General features: G+C 58.4%; 2 protein-coding genes across 2 annotated transcripts in view; one reads left to right on the top strand and one right to left on the bottom strand.

Annotated features, from left to right (window-relative positions):
- Nucleotides 1–4067: 4067 nt before the first annotated feature.
- On the bottom strand, nucleotides 4068–14029 carry LOC127586910 (uncharacterized). Its single transcript, XM_052044937.1, has 8 exons — nucleotides 13863–14029; nucleotides 11906–11984; nucleotides 7937–8177; nucleotides 7488–7657; nucleotides 6265–6399; nucleotides 4782–4962; nucleotides 4399–4483; nucleotides 4068–4170 (listed from the first exon to the last, which is right to left on the bottom strand). Exons 1-8 carry the CDS (start codon nucleotides 14027–14029, stop codon nucleotides 4068–4070), a joined length of 1161 nt encoding a protein of 386 aa, XP_051900897.1.
- The window catches only part of LOC127586963 (calpain-1 catalytic subunit-like), a 56866-nt gene continuing 51200 nt past the window's right edge, over nucleotides 12468–18133 (top strand). Inside the window, exons 1-6 of the mRNA XM_052045016.1 lie at nucleotides 12468–12618; nucleotides 13217–13320; nucleotides 14052–14086; nucleotides 15826–15960; nucleotides 17133–17313; nucleotides 17642–17727. The gene's annotated coding sequence lies outside the window, so the exon portion shown is untranslated. The remainder of the gene's footprint in view (nucleotides 12619–13216; nucleotides 13321–14051; nucleotides 14087–15825; nucleotides 15961–17132; nucleotides 17314–17641; nucleotides 17728–18133) is intronic.

Here is an 18133-nt window from a genome sequence, read left to right as displayed (position 1 = left end):
CCTGTTCAGTGTCAGTCGAGCCCTCGGTCTCCTCCACAGCAGCCCAGCTCTTGTTACAGCCACACTCTGCGGCGCCGGGTTTCTCCCTGACAGCGTGCCCTGGTGTGTGAGTTGGTGCGGGGGCCCCATCTAGTGGGGACACCAGAGACTGCGGACGCTGGAGTCTGGAGCTGGAGGGACTCAGCGGGTCGGGCAGCGTCTGTGGAGGGAGATGGATAGTTGATGTATCAGGTTGAGATGTCAGCTTCTGTCCCACTGTTAGGAGACTATTGAATGGCTCCCTAGTACAATAAGATGGAACCTTGACCTCACAATCTACCTCATCGTGGCCCTTGCACCTTATGGTCTGCCTGCACTGCACTTTCTCTGTAACTGTGACACTTTATTCTGCATTCTGTTATTGTTTTCCCTTGTACTTCCTCGATGCACTGATGTGATGAGATGATCTGTATGGACGGCACGCAGGACGAAGTTTTTCACTGTACCTCGGTACGTGTGACAGTAATAAACCAACTTACCCTTCACCTGGACTGAAAGGGCAGAGGGGAGATCGTCAGTGTAAAGGGGTGGGGGCAAGGGCTGGCAGGTGATGGGTGGATCTGGGTGGGGGGGGTGATCGGCAGATGGAGGGGGGGGGAGTGGGGATGGTGACGGGGGCTGGGAGGTGATGGGTGGAGGTGACAGAGGGCTGCTGGTGGTGGGATCTGATGGGAGAGGAAGGTGGGGCCTGGAACCAAATAAGGGAGGTGGGGAGGGCAGGTGGGAACAGTTGGGGGGGGGGATTCCAGTGGGAGGGGTGTGTGGGTGATGGGCAGTGGGTGGGGGAGGAGAGAGAGGGTGATGGGGGTGGGGTGGTTTGAGGAGGAACTGGGTGGATCGGGGGGGGGGGGGGGAGGGACAGAGGGGGAGCAGGTTACCTGAGGTTGGAGAATTCAGTGTCCGTGCCGTCGGGGTGTAGACACCCCCTGGGGGTGGGGGGGATGTAGAGGGGGGGGGGAGTTCCTCTGGTTTGGGTTGAGCCTTGCCCTGGCAACAGAGGAGGCCGAGGACAGACAGGTCGGGGTGGGAATGGGGAGGGGGATCCAACACCGGGGAGGGTGAGAGGAGTGCAGGTGCCCCGCTGAGCGGACGCCAGGTCTGAGCTGGTGGGGGCTGTTGGGATCTGCAGGCTCATTTGGGTTCTCTCCCAGTCAGAGGAACATAGAACAGTACAGCACAATACAGGCCCTTCGGCCCACAATGTTGTGCTGACCTTAAACCTCACCTAAGACTATCTAACGCCTGCCTCCCACATATCCCTCTATTTTAAATTCCTCCATGTGCTTATCTAGCAATCTCTTGAATTTGACCAATGTACCTGCCTCCACCACCACCCCCCGGCAGCGTATTCCATGCATCAACCACTCTCTGGGTGAAAAAACCTCCCTCTGATATCTCCCTTGAACTTCCCACCCATTACTTTAAAGCCATGCCCTCTTGTATTGAGCACTGGTGCCCTGGGAAAGAGGCGCTGGCTGTCCACTCTATCTATTCCTCTTAATATTTTGTACACCTCTATCATGTCTCCCTCATCCTCCTCCTCTCCAAAGAGCAAAGCCCGAGCTCCCTTAGTCTCCCCTCATAATGCAGGAGGCTTGTCCCCACTCCCAGTCCCTCTGCACCCCTGACAATGAAATATTCTTTGGATTTCCTGTGCTGGTGATGAGCAGGAGGGTGGTGTGTACACACAGGGACAGACTGTACCACCGTCAGGGGCAGTAACCCCAGCATGGCGGGGCCAGATGGGCAACTTTATCAGGAACAAGGTTTAGAGAGTTGACTGTGGGCGATGTTATTGAGGCAAATCAGAGTGAATCGGTTTGTAGTTGGGAGAAACACACAGACCATAAGACAAAGGAGCAGAAGTCGGCCATTCAGCCCATCGAGTCTGCTCCGCCATTCTATCACGAACTGATCCATTCTCCCATTTCGCCCCACTCCCCCGCCTTCTCACCGTAACCTGTGATGCCCTGGCTACTCAGATACCTATCAATCTCTGCCTTAAATACACCAATGACTTTGCCTCCACAGCCGCCCGTGGCAACAGATTCCACAGATTCACCGCCCTCTGGCTGAAGAAATTTCTCCACATCTCTGTTCTGAATGGGCGCCTTTCAATCCTGAAGTTGTGCCCTCTTGTACTAGACTCCCCTACCATGGGAAACAACTTCGCCACATCTACTTTGTCCAGGCCTTTTAAACATTCGAAGATGTTTCTATGAGGTCCCCCCTTCATTCTTCTGAACTCCAAGGAGTACAGCCCCAGAGCCGTCAAATGTTCCTCATGTGTTAACCCTCTCATTCCTGGAATCATTCTAGTGAATCTTCTCTGAATCCCCTCCAACATCAGCACATCCTTTCTTAAATAAGGAGCCCAAAACTGCACACAGTGCTCCAAGTGAGGTCTTACCAATGCCTTATAGAGCCTCAACATCACCTCCGTGCTCTTGTATTCTATTCCTCCAGAAATGAATGCCAGCATTGCATTCGCCGCCTTCACCACCGACTCAACCTGGAGGTTAACTTTTAGGGTATCCTGCACGAGGACTTCCCAAGTCCCTTTGCGCCTCTGGATTACACCACCCTGTGGTGAGAGACCATTCCTTTAATGTTAAGCACTGCTAGCCCTCGTCAGCTCTGCTGGAGAAACTCAGCGGGTCAGGCAGCATCTGTGGGGGCAGAATGATTGACGACAGGGTCTCAGCTCGAAATGTCGACCTGCTGAGATCCCCCAGCGGTTTGTTTCCTGCTCCAGATTCCAGCTCCTGTTGTCACAGAAACAGGCCCTTCGGCCCAACTGGTCCATGCTGACCAAGTTATCTAACTGATCCATTTGAGCTTGTTTGGCCCAAATCCCCCTCAATCTTTCCTATCCGTTTACCTGTCCAAGAGTCTTTTAAATGTTCTAATTGCAGTTGCCTCAACCTCTTCCTCTGGCAGCTCATTCCACACACCCACCACCCTCTGGGTGAAGAAGTTGCCCCTCAGACCCCTTTGAAATCTCTCCCCTCTCACCTTAAACCTGTGCCCTCTGGTTTCAGACTCCCCTACCCTGGGGAAAAGACTGTGACCTTATCTATGCCCCTCCTGATTTTATAAACCTCTATAAGGTCAGCCCTCAGCCTCCGTCGCTCCAGGGAGAACAGTCCCAGCCTGTCCGGACTCTTCTTATATACCCCAAGACCTCCGGTCCCAGAAACATCCCGGTGGATCTTTTCCGCACCCTCTCTGGTCTCGTGTCTGTACTTTACTCGTCCCTTTTGAAGTCCAAGCCCAGGTCACGTTTCTCTCCTGCAGCTCTGAGTGTGCGGGAACACAGATCAAACCACCTCTCCTCTCTCTGTCTTGTATCACGGAGCAGCCTCACGTTGACCTTGGGACAGTTCCAACTGATCACAAGCCCGGAGATCAGGTACATTCCAGGTGAGAGACTGCATCAGGTGCCCCTGCAGGTACGTCTGGGCACAGCCGGTTTCCCCACATTCCCCACCACGCCTCCCTTTGGCGGCACCATCTTCATCCTCTTCCCTCATTGGACGAGCCTGAGATGAGCCGTCCAATGTCGGGGAGGAGCTGCCAGTCTGCGGAGAGATGACTGCTCCTCAGGGTGGGTGTCTGGTTGTGAACGGCTCTGGGTGCTGCCGAGACTCAGCCCAGTGACTGTGCAGAGTCACGGGGAATGGGAGAGGGAATCCTTCTATCCCTCTTTCAAAGAGCCCACAATGGGCTGAATGGCCTCCTCCCCACCCGTGCTTTCTCCCTACTGTCGGCTCTCCGGCTTCATGTGATTCCCGGGAACGGCTGTGGCTTCAGGAAGCACAGAGACAAGCAAGATCCAATCAAACTTTATTGAAATACATCAAATGAACATAAGGATTAGTAGCAAGAGAAGGCCATTCGGGCCCTCGATCCTGTTCCGCCATTTAACAAGATCCCGTCTGATTTGCCAGCACTGCCCCGTCCCCATATTCCTCAATTCCGCAAATATCCAGAAATCTCTCCATGTTCGTTTTCATTCGACCGAGACCCTACTGGTCACTCGGGAGAACCGTTCCTGGAATGGGTTCCCCACATTCCGGAGGTGGGATGAAGACACTCGGATCTTGGATCCCCAGGGTCAGGTTGTAGAAACTGGAAACGAAAGCAGAAAGGTTGTGGGGTCGGACACATCCTGTTCCAAACGCATCGCAAGAGGGCACCACCGGCACTGGGGAAAGGGGTCAACCATCCCCGGGCAACAGAGCGCAGGGACGGTGTGGGGTGTAGGGGCTGGAAGGGGGGGTCAGAGAGAGGGGGAGGGAAGTACATTGCAGAGGAGGGGATAGAACATGGAGGGAGCGAAAGTGTGCGATGACTTACGATTCGGAGAACCATCCCTTGGTGGAAATGAAGGCCTGGTAGTTTGGGAGGCACTTGTATTCCATGAACGTCATCAGGTAGCTGACTGGAGAACATTGACAGGGACAGATCAGTACAGGAGATCCGGGCTGCCCTGTGACCGATGGGAAGGAGAGAGGGAGGGAGGAGGGGGGAGAAGGTGGGGAAGAGAGAGAGGGAGGGAGAGGGGGGCAATGGGGGAGAGGGGGTGGACAGGAAGCGAGAAGGCAGCACAGAGAGAGTGAGACACCTCAGAAGTCACCAGACTGGTGTGAATGTGAATCGTCCTCACTCCCGAGGGACTGGTTGAGGGACGGGCTGAGGGAATGAGTGGGGAGGGAGGGGCGTTGAGGGAAACTCCTTACCTCCGTCCCGACTTCCAGTCCAGCCATTGGTAAGCAGCCCTGTCCCAGGGAAGGGTGGCACTCCGATGTAGGTCTGGGCGAGGAAGGTGGCGTTTTTGGGAACGCCAAATCTCCTGAATGGAGCCCCGAGCGGGGACTTCAGGCAGGTCTGGTTGTTGGGGAAGTACTGATACATCACCGACTGTGGGGGGGGGGGGGGGGGGGTGGGGGAGTTGGGAACAGCAACCGGTTACAGAGGGACACACCAGGACCCCTGAGAGACCCCAGACCCAGACACGGAGACCCCCCCCAAGAGACCCCAGACCCAGGCACCGGGATCCCCCACCCCCCCCAACCCTCACCAGAGACCCCAGACACTGGGACCCACGAGAGACCCCAGATCCGGACACCGGGAACCCCCCTCGAAACCCCAGACCCAGACACCAGGACCCCCCAGAGACCCCAGACCCAGGCACCTGGAACGCGCCCCCAACCCCCGCCCCCCCCCCCCCCCCCCCCCCCCCCCCCCCCCCCTCCCCCCCCCCCCCCGAGAACCCAGACACGGGGACCCCTGAGAGACCCCAGGCCAAGACACGAAGACCCCCAAGAGACGCTAGACACAGGGACCTCCACCAGTCCAGACGGCTGTGGACAGCATCGTCTCATTGCCTGGTGTGAGGTTCTGTGGTCAGCGGGGGTGAGGGGTCGTGTGTGGGATGGGCACAGCCAGAGGTCAGTGAACAACCCATTGTTGACTTCAGGGAGGGGAAGGAGGGCAAACGTGTGCCGGTCTACACCGAGGGATCGGCAGTGGGGAGGGTCAGCAGCTTTAAATCCCTGTGCATTAACATATCGGACGACCTGTCCTGGGCCCAGCACGTAGATGCAATCACAAGGAAGGTGCGCCAGCGTCTTTACTTCCTCAGGGGGTTAAGGAGTTTTGGCTCGTCATCGAACACTCCAACAAACTTCTACAGATGTCCCGTTGGAAGTGTCCTGACCGGTCGCTTCATGGTCTGGGATGGTAACTCGAATGCGCAGGAACGTAAGAAGCTGCAGAGAGCACTGGACCCAGCCACAAGACATCATGGGCACATCCCTCCCCACCATCGGGAGTATCTACAGGAGGCGCTGCCTCAAGAAGGCAACGTCCATCATCAAAGATCCCCACCATCCGGGCCGTGCCATCTTCTCACAGCTCCCGTCGGGCAGGAGGTACAGAAGCCTGAAGTCCCCACACCACCAGGTTCAGGAACAGCGACTTCCCTTCAACCATTCGGTTCTTCAACCAACCGGCACGTCCCTGATCACTGCCTCAGTACAGCAACACTGGGACCACTGCACTACAGTGGATTGTGTTCTGGTTCTAATGTTGTGCTGCAGGTGTCTCACTGCCCCTGTGCACACACGGACGTGCGTCTGACACGAAGCTCCACTTTTGTCTTCTTTAGAATTTTGATATTTCAAAGTGAAAAAGGGTCCCGTTTGGAATCTGTTCCCTTACCTTCTGGAAAAGCAGGATGTTCACCTGTTGCCACTGTTTTCTCCCTCTGCTCATCAATAAATTGGAGTACAACCTCTTGTTAACGGCATCGTAGGAGAACTTCCCGTAGTCTCCCAAGAACTGGACCGGGAAAAACTGTCGAATGAAGATGGTGAGTCAGGTGGGGAGGACCGAGGGGTCACAGATCCCTGGGGGGGTGTGGGGAGAGGGGTGATTCCCACTCTGGATTCAGGTGACCACGGGGCTGGGGTTGGGGGGAGGAAATCGTGAGACGTTCCACCAACCCCCAATGTCCTGCCTGGCCACATCCTGGGCCTCAGCTCCATCTTCCTCGGACCCCCGTGACCCTGAGTCCCAGATCCTGACCCAGCCTCTGGTAGATTCGCTGACACCCCCCATCCACACCCGCACCGCCCAACCCCACCTCCCACCCCACACCCCCCCCACTCTCCGAGGGGCAAGAATTGCAACGAGTCGTCAGCCCCTGAGAGGAGGAATGCCGACTCACCGCTGTACTCTTGACACTGAGATTTGCCCCACACCATTCTAGATACCCCCACGGGGGGGGGGGAAACATTTACCCTCCCTCTCTCCAATGCAGCCACCTCTCATCCTTCCACACTCCGCGGGGTGTGGGCCTCATCGTACATCAACCCCTTCATCCCAGGACACCCCCCCCCACCCCCGGTGATGATGGAACCAGGTATACGGGAGGCTGCCGGAGGTGGAAACTGCAGTGAGAAACCTTCTGCTGGAGGGACTCAGCGGGTCGGGCAGCGTCTGTGGAGGGAGATGGAGAGTCGGTGTTTCGGGTCGAGACCCTTCCCCTGGACTGAAAGGGCAGAGGGGAGGCAGTCGGTGTAAAGAGGTGGGGGGAGGGGGCGGGGCAAGGGCTGGCAGGTGATGGGTGGATCCGGGTGGGGGGGGGGGTGATCGGCAGATGGAGGAGGGAGGGGTGGGGATGGTGCCGGAGGCTGGGAGGTGATGGGTGGAGGTGACAGAGGGCTGCAGGTGGTGGGATCTGATAGGAGAGGAAGGTGAGGTGTGGAGGGAGGTGGGGAGGGCGGGTGGGAACAGTGGGGGGGGGTCCCAGTGGGAGGGGTGTGTGGGTGATGGGCAGTGGGTGGGGGAGGGGGAGAGAGGGTGATGGGGGTGGGGTGGTTGGAGGAGGAACTGGGCAGATCGGGGGGGGGGGGAGAGGGGACAGAGGGGGAGCAGGTTACCTGACGTTGGAGATGAGCTGATGTGACGGGCAAGATGACCCACTGACCCCCGGCTGCACTGCTTCCAGTGCACGATCCCTCCTTAACTAAGGTGCCCAAAGTGTGCACAGTGCTCCAGGCGAGGTCCACTGCTGCGGGAACAGGTCGGCAATGACTGTGGGGACGGTAACCTGCAGACAGATGGGAAAAAGCAGGCGGACGAGAAGCCTGGGAGGGATAGTTTCTCCCAGCAGCTCGTCTGCAGCCAATCAGAGAGCAGGCTGCAGCAGACCTGGCAACGTGCAATCAGATGGTTCAATTCACGACCTCATTGAGATGGCTCCCCTCGGTAGCAGCAATCATAATAAAATTGAATTTTACACTCGGTTTGAAGAGAGGAGAATCGGTACAAGAACAGTTATTGTTAAACACAAAGGCAGTGAGGAAAGCAGAGTGAAATTTGTACTCACAACTGTCATCATTCCTTCGAAGAGATCTGGGGAAACTGTGGGGTTCAGGAAACGAAAATGGAAGAGGGATCAGTTGTAGCCCGTGTGGGCTCAATCGACGGGGTCTCCCGACAAGTTGACTGTGTCCAGGGAGTGTCCCCAGCATTGTGGGCAAACGACCGGGGTTCCCAGGTGGATTCTCGCTCCCTGCCGCTCCCAGAGGCATTCGCTGGGGCTGGCGTTCACGTGAGGGGCAGCTCGACTGGGGGCAAAGCCGTGGGATCACGGAGCACAAGGACTGTCCCTTTGGCCCACTGCATGCCTGCAGTCCCAGTTGCCTCCATGTTGGCCCTCATCCCTCGACACCTGTCCAACCCATTTCATCTGACCAAATGCTTTTCATGGGTTGTAACTGTCCCCACCTCTCCCACCTCCTCTGGCAGCTCGTTTCACACACTCACCACCCTCTGTGTGCAAACCTGCTCCTCAGGTCCTCTTTAAATTTTTCCCCTCTCACCTTGAACCTGTGCCCGCACCTGGGGGAACAAAGTTACCATTCACCCTGTCTGCACCACTCAGGGTTTTATAAACCTCTGCAAGGTCACCCCTCAGTCTCCGTTGCTCCAGGGAAAACAGTCCCGGCCCATCCAGTCTCTGCATATAACTCGAGCCCTCCGGTCCCGGTAACGTCCCCATGAATCATTCCCGCACCCTTTCCCGATGGATGACATCCCACCCCCACAGCTGCGCGACCAGAACTGTGCTCAGTGACGGCTCGATGTGGACTCACAGCACGGTTGGGGGGTGTCCAGCGCAGAGGTCAGGACAACAGCCAGCAGACGGGGAGAGCAGCCAACAGCTTCATGCTGATACAACCGGGCGGCCGAGCTTCACCTGGTACAGTCGCAAGGGAACAGCGTGAGGGCTTCCTGACGGCAACGGTCCGTAGTGGGGGTGTTCACTGATGGTGCACAATGTCCAAAGCACGGAGTCCTAGACCCCATCTCTGTAACCCACCCCCCGGCTGCCACCCCAGTCTCTGAAACCCCACCCACACCAGCCCAGTCTCTGTAACCCCCTCCGGCCCCAACAACCCCTCCCCGTCTCTGTAACCTCCCTCGGCCCCTACACCCCTCCCCGTCTCTGTAACCCCCTCCAAACCCCTACACCCCTCCCCGTCTCTGTAACCCCCTCCGGCCCCTACACCCCTCCCTGTCTCTGTAGCCCCCTCTGACCCTTACACCCCTCCCCGTCTCTGTAACCCCATCCGGCCCCTACACCCCTCCCCGTCTCTGTAACCCCCTCCGGCCCCTACACCCCTCCCTATCTCTGTATCACCCTCCAGCCCTTACACCCCTCCCCGTCTCTGTAACACCCTCCAAACCCTACTCCCTCCCCGTCTCTATAACTACCTCAGCTCCTACACCCCTCCCCGTCTCTGTAACCCCCTCCAGCCCCTACACCCCTCCCCGTCTCTGTAACCCCCTCCGGATCCTACACCCCTCCCCGTCCTCTGCAGCCCCATCTCTGAGCCGGGAGCTTGGTGTCCAGTTGTAAAGGTCTTCACTCACCTGTGAGCAGGGTGACCGTGAAGTGTGCCATCAGTGAGTGCGGGATCAGACTTTACCCTCCCTCACACTGAGACAAACATCAGCTGACCCGTGGTCTGTGGGATGGGACACAAAGGCAGCCAATGAGGAGACAGGTTCCCTCACAACACCCGGCACACAACTGGTTTCTGACAACTGACGGCATTGTGCCAAAGTCTCTTTGGAAAGTCCCGTGTGCTCATGACTGTGGGAGGGAGAGGGAGGAGGGATCTGTAGGAGGGGGAGGGAGGAGGGATCTGCAGGAGGGGGAGGGAGGAGGGATCAGTGTGGAGGGAGAAGGGAGGAGAGATCAGTGGGAGGGAGAGGGAGGAGGGATCTGTAGGAGGGAGGAGGAGGAGGGATCTGCAGGAGGGGGAGGGAGGAGGGATCAGTGGGAGGGAGAGGGAGGAGGGATCTGCGGGAGGGGGAGGGAGGAGGGATCTGCAGGAGGGGGAGGGAGGAGGGATCAGTGGGAGGGAGAGGGAGGAGAGATCAGTGGGAGGGAGAGGGAGGAGGGATCTGTAGGAGGGAGGAGGAGGAGGGATCTGCAGGAGGGGGAGGGAGGAGGGATCAGTGGGAGGGAGAGGGAGGAGGGATCTGCGGGAGGGGGAGGGAGGAGGGATCTGCGGGAGGGAGAGGGAGGAGGGATCTGCGGGAGGGAGAGGGAGGAGGGATCTGCGGGAGGGAGAGGGAGGAGGGATCTGCGGGAGGGAGAGGGAGGAGGGATCTGCGGGAGGGGGAGGGAGGAGGGATCTGCGGGAGGGGGAGGGAGGAGGGATCTGCGGGAGGGAGAGGGAGGAGGGATCTGCGGGAGGGGGAGGGAGGAGGGATCTGCGGGAGGGTGAGTGCGGTGCTGAGATTCAGAGTGAACTCCAAACCTCGCAGGAAGCAAGGATGGACATTCCACAAAGATTTCACTCTATATGCAATCAGCTGGAGACCTCCTGTAAACACTGACGCGCTCCCCGGGACCCCCCTGTAAATACCGACGCGCTCCCCGGGACCCCCCTGTAAATACCGACGCGCTCCCCGGGACCCCCCTGTAAATACCGACGCGCTCCCCGGGACCCCCCTGTAAATACCGACGCGCTCCCCGGGACCCCCCTTAAATACCGACGCGCTCCCCGGGACCCCCCCTGTAAATACCGACGCGCTCCCCGGGACCCCCTGTCAATACCGACGCGCTCCCCGGGACCCCCCTGTAAATACCGACGCGCTCCCCCGGGACCCCCTTAAATACCGACGCGCTCCCCGGGACCCCCCTGTAAATACAGACGCGCTCCCCGGGACCCCCCTGTAATTACTGACATGCCTCCCACTGCATCTACTACACCCGCTACAGTCACCTCCCGTCTCTGTAACCCCCTCCGGCCCCTACACCTCTCCCCGTCTCTGTAACCCCCTCCTCTCTCTCCATATCTAGCTATATCGGTAGATGTATATCTCTATCTCTCTCTCTACATTTCTCTGTCCAACACGTCCATGCTGACCAAGATGCCCATCTAAGCCAGCGTTTGGCCCATATCCCTCTGAACCTTTCCTATCCATGGACCTGTCCAAAACCCTCTGAAATGTTGTTAATGTCCCTGCCTCACCCACCTCCTCTGGAAGCTCGTTCCACACACCCACCACCCTCTGGGTGAAAACTTGCCCCTCAGGTCCCCTTTAAATCTCTCCCCTCTCACCTTAAACCCATGCCCTCTGGTTTTAGAGTCCCCTACCCTGGGGAAAGGACTGTCCATCCACCTTATCGATGCCCCTCATGATTTTATACCCCTTGGCCTCCTTCACTCCAGGGAAAGTCCTGGCCTGTCCGACCTCTCAGGTCCTCCAGTCACACTCTGTGGGGCAGCCAAATTCCATGGGGAGCAGACAGAAATGGGCACAAAATTCTCCCCAGTTTTCCCAGCTGGAAGCGCATTTGTTTCTGCAAACATTTTTGTAAGTTAACCGAGACAATCCAGAAGATATACAAGCGATCTTGAGAGCAAAATCCAAGAAATCAGGAGATGGCCTTGCAGTGAAGGAAACAGATCTTCTGGTACAGTCAACACCCTCCCTGTAGTAACCCAACAGTTCAAAATCCACTCTTGTAATGAATGGCCAAGAGCCATTGCTTTAATACTAGCCCCTCTTCAAGGACTGTTACTCGGACCACAGATCTCCCAATGAGATAGGGAGGGTCATAGTGTCCAGAGACAGGGAGGGGTGTAAGGGCCGGAGAGGGTTACAGACATAGGGGGGGTTGTAGGGGCCATAGGGGTTAGAGATGGTGAGGTGACTGTAGTGGGAGGGTGTCGGTACCTACAGGGGGTCCCGGGGAGGGTGTTGGTGTCTACAGGGGGGTCCCAGGGTGGGTGTTGGTATTCACAGGGGTCCTGGGGAGGGTGTCAGTATTTACAGGGGTCCCGGGGAGGGCGTCGGTGTTCACTGGGGGGTCCCCGGGGAGGGCGTCGGTGTTTACAGGGGTCCTGGGGAGTCTGTCAGTATTTACAGGGGGGTCCTCAGGGACTGTTGTCGGTGTTTACAGGGGGTCCCCAGGGAGGGTGTCAGTGTTTACAGGGGGTCCCGGGGGAAGGCGTCAGTGTTTACAGGGGGCCTCCAGCTGATTGCATATAGAGTGGAATCTTTGTGGAATGTCCATCCTTGCTTCCTGCAAGGTTTGGAGTTCACTCTGAATCTCAGCACCGCACTCACCCTCCCGCAGAATCCCTCCTCCCTCTCCCTCCCACAGATCCCTTCCCCCTCTCCCTCCCGCAAATCCCTTCCTCCTCTCCCTCCCGCAGATCCCTCCTCCCTCCCCCTCCCGCAGATCCCTCCTCCCTCTCCCTCCTGCAGATCCCTCCTCCCTCCCCCTCCTACAGATCCCTTCCTCCCTCTCCCTCCCACAGTCATGAGCACACGGGACTTTTCCAAAGAGACTTTGGCACAATGCCGGTCAGTTGTCAGAAACAGTTGTGTGCCGGGTGTTGTGAGGGAACCTGTCTCCTCATTGGCTGCCTTTGTGTCCCATCCCACAGACCACGGGTCAGCTGATGTTTGTCTCAGTGTGAGGGAGGGTAAAGTCTGATCCCGCACTCACTGAGGCACACTTCACGGTCACCCTGCTCACAGGTGAGTGAAGACTTTACACTGGACACCAAGCTCCCGGCTCAGAGATGGGGCTGCAGAGACGGGGAGGGGTGTAGGGTCCGGAGGGGGTTACAGAGACGGGGAGGGGTGTAGGGGCAGGAGGGGGTTACAGAGACGGGGAGGGGTGTAGGGGCAGGAGGGGTACAGAGGACGGGGAGGGGTGTAGGGGCAGGAGGGGGTTACAGAGACGGGGAGGGGTTGTAGGGGCCGGAGGGGGTTACAGAGACGGGGAGGGGTGTAGGGGCCGGATGGGGTTACAGAGACGGGGAGGGGTGTAGGGGCCGGAGGGGGTTACAGGGATGGTGGGGTGTAGGGTTTGGAGGGGGTTACAGAGACGGGGAGGGGTGTAGGGTTTGGAGGGGGTTACAGAGACGGGGAGGGGTGTCGGGGCCGGAGGGGGTTACAGAGACTGGACTGGTGTGGGTGGGGTTTCAGAGACTGGGTGGGCAGCCGGGGGGTGGGGTTACAGAGATGGGTCTAGGACTCCGTGCTTTGGACATTGTGCACCATCAGTGAACACCCCCACTACGGACCGTGCCGTCAGGAAGCCCTCACGCTGTTCCCCTTGCGACTGTACCAGGTGAAGCTCGGCCGCCGGTTGTATCAGCATGAAGCTGTTGGCTGCTCTCCCCGTCTGCTGGCTGTTGGTCCTGACCTCTGCGCTGGACACCCCCCAACCGTGCTGTGAGTCCACATCGAGCCGTCACTGAGCACAGTTCTGGTCGCGCAGCTGTGGGGGTGGGATGTCATCCATCGGGAAAGGGTGCGGGAATGATTCATGGGGACGTTACCGGGACCGGAGGGCTCGTGTTATATGCAGAGACTGGATGGGCCGGGACTGTTTTCCCTGGAGCAACGGAGACTGAGGGGTGACCTTGCAGAGGTTTATAAAACCCTGAGTGGTGCAGACAGGGTGAATGGTAACTTTGTTCCCCAGGTGCGGGCACAGGTTCAAGGTGAGAGGGGAAAAATTTAAAGAGGACCTGAGGAGCAGGTTTTGCACACAGAGGGTGGTGAGTGTGTGAAACGAGCTGCCAGAGGAGGTGGGAGAGGTGGGGACAGTTACAACCCATGAAAAGCATTTGGTCAGATGAATGGGTTGGACAGGTGTCGAGGGATGAGGGCCACATGGAGGCAACTGGGACTGCAGGCATGCAGTGGGCCAAAGGGACAGTCCTTGTGCTCCGTGATCCCACGGCTTTGCCCCCAGTCGAGCTGCCCCTCACGTGAACGCCAGCCCCAGCGAATGCCTCTGGGAGCGCAGGGAGCGAGAATCCACCTGGGAACCCCGGTCGTTTGCCCACAATGCTGGGGACACTCCCTGGACACAGTCAACTTGTCGGGAGACCCCTTCGATTGAGCCCACACGGGCTACAACTGATCCCTCTTCCATTTTCGTTTCCTGAACCCCACAGTTTCCCCAGATCTCTTCGAAGGAATGATGACAGTTGTGAGTACAAATTCCACTCTGCTTTCCTCACTGCCTTTGTGTTTAACAATAACTGTTCTTGTACCGATTCTCCTCTCCTTCAAACCGAGTGTAAAATTCAATTTTATTATGATTGCTGCTACCGAGGGGAGCCATCTCAATGAGGTCGTGAATTGAACCATCTGATTGCACGTTGCCAGGTCTGCTGCAGCCTGCTCTCTGATTGGCTGCAGACGAGCTGCTGGGAGAAACTATCCCTCCCAGGCTTCTCGTCCGCCTGCTTTTCCCATCTGTCTGCAGGTTACCGTCCCCCACAGTCATTGCCGACCTGTTCCCGCAGCAGTGGACCTCGCCTGGAGCACTGTGCACACTTTGGGCACCTTAGTTAAGGAGGGATCGTGCACTGGAAGCAGTGCAGCCGGGGGTCAGTGGGTCATCTGCCCGTCACATCAGCTCATCTCCAACGTCAGGTAACCTGCTCCCCCTCTGTCCCTCTCCCCCCCCCCCCCCCCCCCCCCCGATCTGCCCAGTTCCTCCTCCAACCACCCCACCCCCATCACCCTCTCTCCCCTCCCCCACCCACTGCCCATCACCCACACACCCCTCCCACTGGGACCCCCCCCCACTGTTCCCACCTGCCCTCCCCACCTCCCTCCACACCTCACCTTCCTCTCCTATCAGATCCCACCACCTGCAGCCCTCTGTCACCTCCACCCATCACCTCCCAGCCTCCAGCACCATCCCCACCCCTCCCTCTCCATCTGCCTATCACCCCCCCCCCCCCGGATCCACCCATCACCTCCAAGCCTCCGGCACCAGCCCCACCCCTCCCTCCTCCATCTGCCTATCACCCCCCCCCCCCCCCCCACCCAGATCCACCCATCACCTCCCAGCCTCCGGCACCATCCCCACCCCTCCCTCCTCCATCTGCGATCACCCCCCCCACCCGGATCCACCCATCACCTGCCAGCCCTTGCCCCGCCCCCTCCCCCCACCTCTTTACACGACTGCCTCCCCTCTGCCCTTTCAGTCCAGGGGAAGGGTCTCGACCCGAAACACCGACTCTCCATCTCCCTCCACAGACGCTGCCCGACCCGCTGAGTCCTCCAGCAGAAGGTTTTCTTGCTCCACGTTCCACCACCGGCCGCCTCCCGTGGCCCTGGTTCCATTGTCACCGGGTGGGGTGGGGGGGTGCCATCCTGGGATGAAGGGGTTGATGTACAAAGGGAGGTTGAGCAGATGGGGCCCACACCCCGTGGAGTGTGGAAGGATGAGAGGTGGCTGCATTGGAGAGAGGGAGGGTAAATGTTCCCCGCCCCCCCCCCCCCCCCGTGGGGGTATCTACAACAGTGGGGGTAAATCGCAGGGTCAAGAGTACAGCGGTGAGTCGGTGTTCCTCCTCTCAGAGGGCGATGACTCGTTGCAATTCTCGACCCCTCAGAGAGTGCGGGGGTGGGGGCGTGTGGGGTGGGAGGTGGGGTTGGGTGGCGGGGGGGGGGTGGTCAGCGAATATACTAGAGGCTGGGGCAGGATCTGGGACTCAGGGTCACGGGGGTCCGAGGAAGATGGAGCTGAGGCCCAGGATGTGGCCAGGCAGGACATTGGGGGTTGGTGGAACGTCTCACGATTCCCCCCCCCCCCCCAGACCCCAGCCTCGTGGTCATCTGAATCCGGAGTGGGAATCGCCCCTCTCCCCACACCCCTCCAGGATCTGTGACCCCTCGGTCCTCCCCACCTGACTCACCATCTTCGTTCGACAGTTTCACCCGCGCCAGTTTGTGGGAGAATACGGAACGTTCTCATACGATGCTGTTAACAAGAGGTTGTACTCCAATTTTACCGTCTTCAGAGGGGGAAAACAGTGGCAACAGGTGGACATCCTGCTTTTCCAGAAGGTAAGGGAACAGATTCCAAACGGGACCCTTTTTCACTTTGAAATATCAAAATTCTAAAGAAGACAAAAGTGGAGCTTCGTGTCAGACGCACGTCCGTGTGTGCACAGGGGCAGTGAGACACCTGCAGCACAACATTAGAACCAGAACACAATCCACTGCAGTGCAGAGGTCCCAGTGTTGCTGTACTGAGGCAGTGATCAGGGATGTGCCGGTTGGTTGAAGAACCGAATGGTTGAAGGGAAGTCGCTGTTCCTGAACCTGGTGGTGTGGGACTTCAGGCTTCTGTACCTCCTGCCCGACGGGAGCTGTGAGAAGATGGCATGGCCCGGATGGTGGGGATCTTTGACGATGGACGTTGCCTTCTTGAGGCAGCGCCTCCTGTAGACACTCCCGATGGTGGGGAGGGATGCGCCCGTGATGTGTTGGGCTGAGTCCACTGCTCTCTGCAGCTTCTTATGTTCCTGCGCATTCGAATTGCCGTCCCAGACCATGATGCGACCGGTCAGGACACTTCTAACGGGACATCTGTAGAAGATTGTCGGAGTGTTCGGTGATGAGCCGAACCTCCTTAACCTCCTGAGAAAGTACAGACACTGGCGCGCCTTCCTTGTGATTGCATCTACGTGCTGGGCCCAGGACAGGTCGTCCCATATGTTAATGCCCTGGGATTTAAAGCTGCTGACCCTCCCCACTGCCGATCCCTCGGTGTAGACCGGCACACGTTTGCCCTCCTTCCCCTCCCTGAAGTCAACGATGGGTTCTTCACTGACCTCTGGCTGCGCCCATCCCACACACGACCCCTCACCCCCGCTGACCACAGAACCTCACACCAGGCAATGAGACGATGCTGTCCACAGCCGTCTGGACTGGTGGAGGTCCCTGTGTCTGGCGTCTCTTGGGGGTCCCCATGTCTGGGTCTGGGGTCTCTCAGGGGTCCCCGTGTCTGGGGTCTCTGGGGGGGGGGTCTGGTGTCTGGGTCTGGGGTCTTTCGGGGGTCCCAATGTCTGGGTCTGGGGTCTCTCAGGGGTCCTGGTGCCTGGGCCTGGGGTCTCATGGGGGTCCCGGTGCCTGGGTCTCTCGGGGGTCTCAGTGCCTGGGTCTGGGGTCTCTCAGGGGTCCTGGTGTGTCCCTCTGTAACCGGTTGCTGTTCCCACCCCCCCCACCACCCACAGTCAGTGATGTATCAGTACTTCACCAACAACCCAGACCTGCCTGAAGTCCCCGCTCCGGGCTCCGTTCAGGAGATTTGTGTTCCCAAAACGCCACCTTCCTCGCCCAGACCTACATCGGAATGGCCTCCATTCCCAACCAAGGGCTGCTGACCTATACCTGGGGTTGCAATTCTGGACGGAGGTAAGGAGTTTCCCTCAATGCCCCTCCCTCCCCAACTCATTCCCTCAGCCCGTCCCTCAACCAGTCTCTCGGGAGTGAGGACGATTCACATTCACACCGGTCTGGTGACTTCTGAGGTCTCACTCTCTCTGTGCTGCCTTCTCGCTTCCTGTCCACCCCCTCTCCCTCATTCTCCCCTCACTCCCTCTCTCACCCTCTCATTCTCCGTCAGTACCCTCCCCTGCGCCCCCCCTTCCTGCAACACTCTGCTCCCACTCCCCCTCTCCCACCGGTCACGGGGCAGCTGGGATCTCCTGTACTAACCTGTCCCTCTCAATGTTTTTCCAAGTCAACTATATCATGAACTTCCTGGATTACAAGTGCATTCCGCAGTACCGGGCCTACTACAGCTCCGAGGGGTGGGTTCTCCGAATCGTAAGTCATCGCACACTTTTCGCTCCCTCCATGTTCTATCCCCTCCTCTGCAATGTACTTCCCTCCCCCTCTCTCTGACCCCCCCTTCCAGCCCCTACACCCCACACCGTCCCTGCGCTCTGTTGCCCGGGGACGGTTGACCCCTTTCCCCAGTGCCGGTGGTGACCTCTTGCGATGCATTTGGAACAGGATGTGTCCGAGCCCACAACCTTTCTGCTTTCGTTTCCAGTTTCTATAACCTGACCCTGGGGATCCAAGATCCGAGTGTCTTCATCCCACCTCCGGAATGTGGGGACCCATTCCAGGAACGTTCTCCCGGTGACCAGTAGGGTCTCGGTCGATGAAAACGAACATGGAGAGATTTCTGGATATTTGCGGAATTGAGGAATATGGGGACGGGGCAGTG

Source organism: Pristis pectinata, chromosome 38, assembly GCF_009764475.1.
Source record: "Pristis pectinata isolate sPriPec2 chromosome 38, sPriPec2.1.pri, whole genome shotgun sequence".
Lineage (NCBI taxonomy): Eukaryota > Metazoa > Chordata > Chondrichthyes > Rhinopristiformes > Pristidae > Pristis > Pristis pectinata.
This window is presented reverse-complemented; position numbering and strand designations above follow the sequence as displayed.